This window comes from Nanorana parkeri, unplaced genomic scaffold (genome assembly GCF_000935625.1).
Source record: "Nanorana parkeri isolate BGI_ZX_2015 unplaced genomic scaffold, ASM93562v1 scaffold747, whole genome shotgun sequence".
Taxonomy (NCBI): Eukaryota; Metazoa; Chordata; class Amphibia; order Anura; family Dicroglossidae; genus Nanorana; species Nanorana parkeri.
Window position 1 is genome coordinate 533,403 of NW_017307015.1, and position 9,139 is coordinate 542,541.

General features: G+C 42.2%; 1 protein-coding gene across 1 annotated transcript in view; it reads right to left on the reverse strand.

Annotated features, from left to right (window-relative positions):
• PPFIA3 (PTPRF interacting protein alpha 3) overlaps positions 1-8,825 on the reverse strand; it is a 165,303-nt gene extending 156,478 nt beyond the window's left edge. The window contains exon 1 of the mRNA XM_018564364.1: positions 8,440-8,825. Within this exon, the coding sequence (XP_018419866.1) occupies positions 8,440-8,673 (234 nt within the window). The 5' untranslated portion in view covers positions 8,674-8,825. The remainder of the gene's footprint in view (positions 1-8,439) is intronic.
• Between the last annotated feature and the right edge of the window lie 314 nt (positions 8,826-9,139).

The window sequence follows — 9,139 nt, forward strand, 5'->3', positions numbered from 1 at the left end:
TGGGCGCCCCCTCCTCCCCCCCCCCCCCCCCCCCCCCCAACAGGCGGAACGCCAGGGCCCGAACGCAATTGCGACCGATGCGACCCTGGTAGTTCCGCCAGTGCACACACAGAAGTTGTTATTGACGTTAACTAGTGCCCCTAGTGATGAGTAGCCCCATTGTTGTACCCAACTACTTCTACTACCTGCAAATATCCAAAATGCCGGTTTCCCCTACTACCTGCAAATATTCAAAATGCTTGTTTTCTTTCCATTACCTCAAGGGATGTTACCACCAGTACCCCAAAGTATTATTTAACTAGTTCTACTCTTTGATCCAAATACGTCAGTACCAGCTCCTAATTCAAACTCCATTAATTTGTCTTTCAACCATGCATTCTGGTTCAATCCTGCACATACTCCCATGGGGTCTCCCAGACACTGATGTTTAACTCTATACCATAGCTTGCACTCTATACCATAGCTTGCAAGCTGTTATATGTATACACATTCTCACAGGCCTCCACCCTCAGGTTATATATTATGCTGACCCTCCGTACCTATGCCCTGTTGCCAGGGAAACCTGATTTCCACAATAAGGAGGTGCAACCTGCTTCAACTTAACCTAAATCTAACAAATTTAGTGGCTAGAACTAGTTCCAACCTTCCCTTAACCCCTCCTCCATGTTTTCCATCACTTTTCCTGGGGCTGCCCTGCTCATCACCTCCTCTTCTACTGTCCTCGTCTAATTTTTGACCCTCCCTCCTCGTGCCCTCTTTCTCCCCATTTTTTATTTCTTCTTTCCCATTTCATTTACTTCCCTACTCTCAAACTCCCCACCCCAATTCTCCACTGATTAGTCCCTGCTATCCAAGCAGTCCCTGCTGTCACTATTAACCCCACAACGTAGATAATTTATTTCACTTGCCCCTTTACAAACCCAACATGGCATTAATAGCAGCCTCAATAAATGCCCAGGGTCTCAATCAGCCCCATAAAAGGGTCAAGACCTTTAGGCACTTCCGATCAATTAAGCAAGAAATTGTCTGGATATGAGTAACTTACCCCCAAATGTATACGACCAAAGCCCTAAACAAACAAAGAGGTGTACTAATAGTTTTCACATGATCACTACACTTCACTTTTAAATGAGAGATCAAGGACACAAAAGGCAGATATTTAATCTAGTAACACACTAGTAACCTATCTAGTAATACACTAGTAACCTATTACACCCCCAGTACTGGGCAGGTTCTGTTTGTTCCCTCCATCTCCTACAGGTTATCCTTAAAATTATCTGGAGAATTTTTGTCTGCCATTGCGTTTTCGTCCAAAAATCTGCCAGTTGATGGGAAATGTACAACCTCCATTACTGTACAACTGGCAGATTTTTTTTCTTTCAAGCAGGCTAGAAAACTTTCGTCTGGTAGGACGAAAATTGACAGGTTAGTGGCGTTGTTATACAACAAAAATCTCAAGATGCAAACTGCACATGCTCAAACGAAAATCTGTCCTTTCGATCGATTAAAATTGGCCAGGTGGTGGTGGTGCTGACGAGCGTTAATTGCGAACTACATTGGTCTGCACATGATGGGCTAGTTGTAAGAAAATTGAACGAGGCTGAAATGTGTGCACAAAAAAAGTTGTACAATGGTTGTAAGGTGTATGGGCACCTTAACACATAACACAGGAACCCTTCTCATGTGTGGTGACTCCAATTTAGAATAATACTCTTATGAAGATAAAAAAGAAGCCACAAACAAAACCTCTGCTATGCCAAATGTAAAACATAAGTAAAGTAAAGTAAAACATAGCACTTTATATGGAATATGTAAACATAAGAAATCGCTTAATCAGCATAATACAAACAATAAAAGTGAAACTCAAATACCAATACGATTATATAAACCAAGAGCCATACAAGAGAAAAACTAGAAAGGCAGGAAAGAAGAATCAGTTACAAGGTCTACCAGATAGTCGGTGTTACTTCAGAACATTGAGGGGTCCAATGGCTCCACAACCAGACCTCCCAAGGGCCCCTCCACATCCCCCCTCCACTCCCCATCACAATCAACGAAGGGTGTGCAGATCCAAGTCAGGGATCCAAAAAGTGGGAGGTGTATGTAGAGCGCACTCCAATCGATTAGTACTTGGGGTGGGTGTGTGAATTTTTATTTTTAGGTTGGTCCCCAATGTGGTGACTGAGGCATGCAGCTCTGTTGTGGGCAAGTGAAGGTGTCCTGCCAAAAACTGAACACAAGAAAAACACAAAGGAGTGCCACAGCCTAATGTGATGGGGCCTGGGAGAGTGAAAATATAGCACTAAGTATCATTTGTGGCAGGCTGTGAAATGGCAGCAATTATAGTCAAACTGCAGAAAAGGGTATGTCTAAAAGATGGTGTGTGGGTGATGAAGACACTGCCAGCGTGGAATGAAGGCAAATATATAAAAATGACAAATGAAGCTGAAAAAGCACTTACACAAGGGAGTCTATCGAGGTACCCCTCTGTTGTCCGTGGTGGTGGATAGGAATTGCGGTGGTCCTGGATGGTGAAGAAACTGGGTCGAATGGAGAAGTATTTCGTGGTGACGGCTGAATTCCAAATGTATTGGCGGGTGACGAGCTGTGTTGGTGATCAGGGGCTGCGTGGGAGCCGGTGATGTGATGGGGATGATGTTCTGACAAAGCTGAGGAGGAGCTGGCAATATGGGGGAGATTGTTAGTTGCGGGTGCAACCGCTGTCAGTGCTTAAGGAGACGGGCTATCGAGGAGCTGTTGGTGTGTGGCAAGGTATTATGTACGGGGACTGTCCATTGTCCGGTGATGGGGTGTCTCGGGGATGGCACGAGAGAACTGGATGGATGGGGCGCAGAGCAGTCCGTGGTGGTGGAAAGTGGAGGCAATTAGGCAGCGAGGAGCGCCGCGGGCATGTGTGGAAAGGGGTAGTTTGTGAAATATAAAAACACTTGAAAACAGAAGTTAAGGTCTAAGAATCTTCAAGGCAACACGTTTCGAGGATGTATTCCTCTTTGTCAAGCCAAGAAAAAGGTGTGAAAGCAGTTGTGGCGGGAGAATTTGTAGATTTGAAATTTGACAGGTGGGCGGCCACAACAAAAGGACGGTTGTAAAACAGGGAAGGGTGGGAAAGAAGGTGAATTAATGTATTATACTATTTTAACTGTTATTCTGAACCTCTTGGGAAAATGGATTATGTGGAGGTAACTATTGTTGAAATGAAATTGATGCTGGGATGTGCAAATGGAACTCGTTCTATGGAGATGGATGGGAATGCATATAACTAAGAAAACGAATGGATGGAAAAAAAATTAAAAATAGAGATTAAGAAAAAATGAAAATAAAACAAGTGATAAAAATAAAAAAAATAATCAAATTATGTCCATGTGTGTGTGGCAGCACAAGGGTTAGACATGGGTAGATAACCATTTTCTGCAGTTTGACTATAATTGATAGTGCTATATTTTCACTCCTTTTCCATTCAGCCTGCAAGAACATCCAAGTGGTCGAAGCACTTGTAGAACAATAGAAAGTGGAATCTATCCAAAGTCCTGGCAACATCACCAACAGGTGTGCAAGACCGTACACAGCCACACAGTATAACAAAATGCCAGGAGCCAGAAGAAGCCCTTTCAAATCCAGGACAGAACTCCTGAACCATCAAGCTGGAAACAACTAGCCCTTAAGGCAGACGAAAGCGTCAGGTCAGGATTCAAACTCACCTATTCTGAAGCAACCAAAATTGCGCAGTAGGATCTATAAGAGAAAAAAAGACAAACAGAACCATCCCAGGGAATGCCACTAACAGCCCCAGAATTCTCACAGAGAAGACCAGAAGTGATAACCCCTGGACTACCAAGGCTGACAAAAAGGTAAAAACTCCAAAGCCATGAATCAGTTCCAATGCTTCCCTGATCGTTTGAAAACAGGCAATATCTGGGCAAATGGAGTCCCACTGACTTCCAACGGCTATTCCCTAAATAGGAGGACATTCAATTCTCCCAGAATGTAGATGCCCCAAAGGGAATGAACAGTAAGCCAGCAACTATTGAAGACCCACAGCAAGTAAAGGAATACAAAACGTTATGGATGGCCGGGGCAGCCAAAAGCATTTGTGAAAACTACAGAAACATAAAGTACCCCAGACAACAAGGGCCAAGACGAATCCCTTCGGATTGCAGGAGGGACTATTGGATACGAATCAAAATATGGAGTAGACAAAAGCCCAAGATGGGACAGGGCCCCTAAGTACGGAAGTAGGTGAAGCTTGAATCAAGGCAGAAAGCAGAATGCCAGCTAGTATCCACCTGAATCACTTCCCATACATAGGCACCACCAGTTAGGAGGTTAAGAGCCCGCATGACCACAAGGGTAGGAGGACATCCCCTAGCATTAGTGTAGGAATGTGAAGTCCAGAGTGCCGGGGGCCTGCCCTAGGCCAAGTGGTGGGAGTTACAAAATAATATTGCTTGACCACCAGAAAAGACAAATCTCCCCTAGCAAAGTCCCAATCAACTTCAACTGGGCAAAAAGCACTCATCTCCAGAGACACCCTGCAAACAGTTCTCCACTGGGAGACTGACACTGATACTCAGCATGTGTGCATAGTACTGAGGCTACACATAGGATTTGAACTGGTAACCCAGCGAACATAGAGCCAGAGGTTACAGATTGCACCACCAGCAGACTGAGCATACCGGTGCTGGAGATACAGAAAAATCATGTCAGTATGCGAAGTGGACAGAGCAAGCTCTGCTACTATCTCCTTGTTCCACCCCACTCCTTCCAAGAATATATGGTCCCCAGAGGGAATGTATCTATATTAAACCGGCAAAAACTGATACCACCTATAACAAGGACCAAGAAGCAATGGTACCACAGCTCAGGCACCAATGTCATTATGAGGTCCCCCTGAAAAGGATACCTGCTGCCATACACGTGGTAGAAAAAGACCACCGGCATTGTACCACCATCCCAAAAAGGAGGACCAAGGGTCTGGGTAAACCAGAAGGCCTCAAAGGAAAGATAAAATGGACCCAACTGAACCTAAACTGGGGGTAGCACTATGCCAATAGCATGCAGGTCCATCTGATACCCACAAAGTGCAACATGCACAAATGGGATCACATAGCCACTAGCCCACCCGGCACGACAGGAAGAAACACAAATAAATAACTAAATGTGCCAAGCTATAGCTAGTGAATAAATAGTAAATGGATTAGATGTGAAGTCTGTAAATGATCATAACTCTGAAGATGTCCATATATAAACAACAGTGATGAATATTTCTTGTTCATTCACCAAATGCACTACTTGCACCACACCAGATATAGGAGGTGCTCACCTTATTGATAGACCCCAACAAAAGGACAAATCAGGCAATTCCCTTCTTAACCCCTTCATGACTGAGCTTGTTTTTGGTTTCTGTTCGTAAATGACTGACACACTTTTGACATTTTTGCTGTGTGATTCTTCCACGTCAGTAATATACTTTCTTACAAAGTGCACCCACACATATTATATATTGTTTTTTAGAGGACAGATAGGGCTATATATTTATATCACATATGTGTGTCTAACGCCTCACTTAGTACAAATACAAATTAAAAAAAGAGGAAAAAACGTAAAAAAAAACTTTTTTTCCCAGTTTTGATTTGTAGTATTTTTTTTTAACAAAACCAGCACAGCTAAAAAAAAATGCAATACATACATTCATTTATTTGTCCCTTATTTTTAATTTATTTACACTTTTCACTTTTTTTATACTGACAAATTTTATTTAATTATATCAGGCAGTCATTGTGAATTAATCTCACTATTACTGCTTGATAAATTAATACATTTTTTTTATTATCAGGCTGCTTCAAACTTCAGAACAGCCGATAATAAGTTAGTGACACTGATCCTGCAGCAGTTCAGGATTCAGCTGTCAGTGAATGTTTCAGAAAACTTAAACATTCTACTTTCAAGAATAGATACATTATGTGTCTAATACATAACATTTTGTATCTATTCTTGAAAGTCAAAAGATAAAAAAAAAAAAAAGCCAGAATAGCTTGAGAGAGATATCTCTCGATCTATACGAACTGTCAGAATGCCGGCAAAAGCCGACATGTGTCTCTGCTTTGCTGTGACTCTCAGACACCCGATATTAAGGTATCGGGTGTCTGAAAAAGGTTAACCCTTTCAGTAATGGATCTCTAGATAGTTAGACATCTATTACTGAAAGGTAACCGCTGATTCTCAGCGGTGAGCAGCCTTCTAGTGCAGCAAATAACTCGTCACGTACAGTGTACGTGACGAGTCATTTGGTCCCTTTGTGGCTGGACGTACAGTGTACGTCTCCCGTCACGAAGGGGTTAACCAGGGGAGGGGGCCCTCAGCTCCAATCGTTAACAGATGTCCTCCAATGATGTAATCAGACCAGCAGACATAGCTGTATATCACTTTTTTAGTAGGGAAACAATAACCTCCAATCTTTATCGAACTGTGGGCCTCCTCAGTATAGTATGTCAATACCAGGATCGTATTATCCAAAAAGAGAAAGCAAACACCATACCACGTATGATTATGATTAATTAATGTATGATTTCTTAAAAGAAAATTACTCACATAAAAGCAGTGGTAACACAGCATGGAATCTCTCCTAGGAGTGTATGCAGGAGTTTCGAATGACTGCGACCGTCAGTCATAGACATCAATGTGACATCAGATGCTCCGCCCTACACGCGTTACATCCAGCATGACTTCATCAGTGATGGAACTGCTTTTATGCTTAGGTCCTAACTCCTTGACACTAGGGGAAAAAAAGCTTCTAGCTGTTAGGGGGTTTGACCACCATCAGGGGCCTCCCCTAGGCTGTGCTTTCGTTTTGTGCCTAGTGTCCTACGCCTGAAGGTGGCGCTATATAACCCAATTGGTCCAGATCCGAAGATCCACTGTGTCCTTTAATGAATGAAAGATAAAAAGTCATTTTCAGTATCAGCCTGACAAATTCTGCAGCGGGAGGTACGTTGCGGTGCCATTCATTTCAATGGCACCCCAAACACGCCTCCTGCGTTCCAGGGCAATGCGATAACAAAATATTGTGCATGCAGTTTTATTCTGAAGTAAACTTTATGTTTGTAACACACCATTTGTGTATTTTATTTTTAATAAATAAAATAATCGGGAAACTAATCGATTATGAAAATAATCGTTAGTTGCAGCCCTATAAAATACCATCGATGTAGCAAGAATCTTGATTTAAGTCATGAAGCAAAAATACCATGCAAGGCATGCTGGGTAGAGGATGGGTTATCTGAAAGCTGGCTAATGATTTTTTTTTTAGTTGTTTGCCAATGCCTCAACCTCCTGGAGGCGGCAGCATGGCTAAACTGTTTTTAAATGCCCATGTCCCTCAGCGGATGATAAATAAATGTTAAAACTTAAGTGTGCATAATCTTAGCACACACCCTCTCCTTACCCTAGCGCTGGAACTCTCACGAAATGCCCCTCCACTAAAGCTTTTTAAAACCCCCTTTTTTCCCCCTTCCTTTCCTCCTTCCTCTCCCTCTGTTCCCAATCCCCCAACATCAATCTTGTTCTCCAAGTCAACAGTTTTTGGCAACCGAACGACTGGGCTCAGGCATAATCCCCAATTCCGGTCACCAGGACCTTTCTATGTTTAGGTGTTATGCATATTGCAAAACACCTACCCAGTTCACTTACTAATGTACTGTACAATATTGCCTGTGTCTTCTATTGCCAGTAAAGTACACTTTGACCTGTATTTTATGTGGAAATAGGTTCTTTAAAACTTTATGAAAACAATAAAAAAAAATAATTGAATCAAAGCCTACCCTAGAGCTCCACCTGCTGACTGGAAAAAATATTCACACACAATTTTCATATTAATTATACGTATTTACCTAAAAACCATGTTTTATGAGCATAATAATACAAAAATACATAAAAGAATATAATTTATTCCCTTCAAGCACAATATACGGTTTTTGTTCTTTGCTTATTTAAACCTGAAAAAGAATGGACTATGCTGGAAGAGAGATTTGGGGCTAATTGATGACTGTTCCTCAAACTAAGGAATAGCTGGAAGCTATGTGCATTGTCAGTGAACCGGCTGACAGAAGCACAGAGCACAGTGAGCAGAGCAATAATCTCATCTGAGAGTTTAGTGTCTAGTCAGCAGACTGGAGGTGTGATCTTCATCTGTCTTTAACACACATCCGGCCAAAAAATTTTTTATTTTGCAGATAACCTAGCGTTCCTATGTGTATTTCAGCTGTATATTTAGTATCATGTCTATAGTTCAGTGTGAAAGCCACGACTTTGCCCACTTAGGACCCTGAGCCACTTGAATGAGCAAACTAACAGAGTCTCTTAAAGATGAAATAGTGATTATTGAAGGCTTTCTGTATACAAAGACGGTAATGTGTAGCTTACCTGTGGAAGGGCGATGTTAAGTTGTCTCTGAAGAGACTCCTTCTCATGACCCAATTCCCGTAAACGCAGCTGTGCTGTGGACAAGCTCTCCTGCGTCTCCCGGAGAGTCTCCAGTAACCGTTCCCTTTCATTTAACATGTTGACCATCAGTTGTTCAAAGTTAGCATCGTCAGAGCCGTAGGTGGAGCCCCGACGGTTGTCCTCATTAATAGTGGGCATTACTTCACACATCATCTTGAAAGAATAAGGTTAGAAAACACACACCAGGAAAAAAAAATAAAAAGGCACCAGGGAAGGGGGAAATTGGCAGGTATAACACCCACAAATCCAATCAAGGCAGACAGGTGGGATGCTAACAAAGTGCAGAAGCAGATCCACGTGTTTCACTTCAGTGATAATGCAGGGAAAGATCAACGTTCACATGAAGGCTGAGTGTACTGCCCAGTCCTGGGCATCTTTTAATACAGCCAGGAAAAGCAGGTTGCACTGTGATAGCTGCTGATGTAGGACAAGCATTCAGGACTCCACTTGTAATAGTCACGGTCCTTTAAATTCCAATATGTGTATATTAACAGCACCTAAAAAAATAAAAATAAGTAGTTTAGATCAATGTTAAACACATGTAATCCAAAGATATTAAGTTAAAACAAATGGGCTTTTTCAAAAAGGCAGGAAGCAAAGTTGAACGTATAGTAACCCA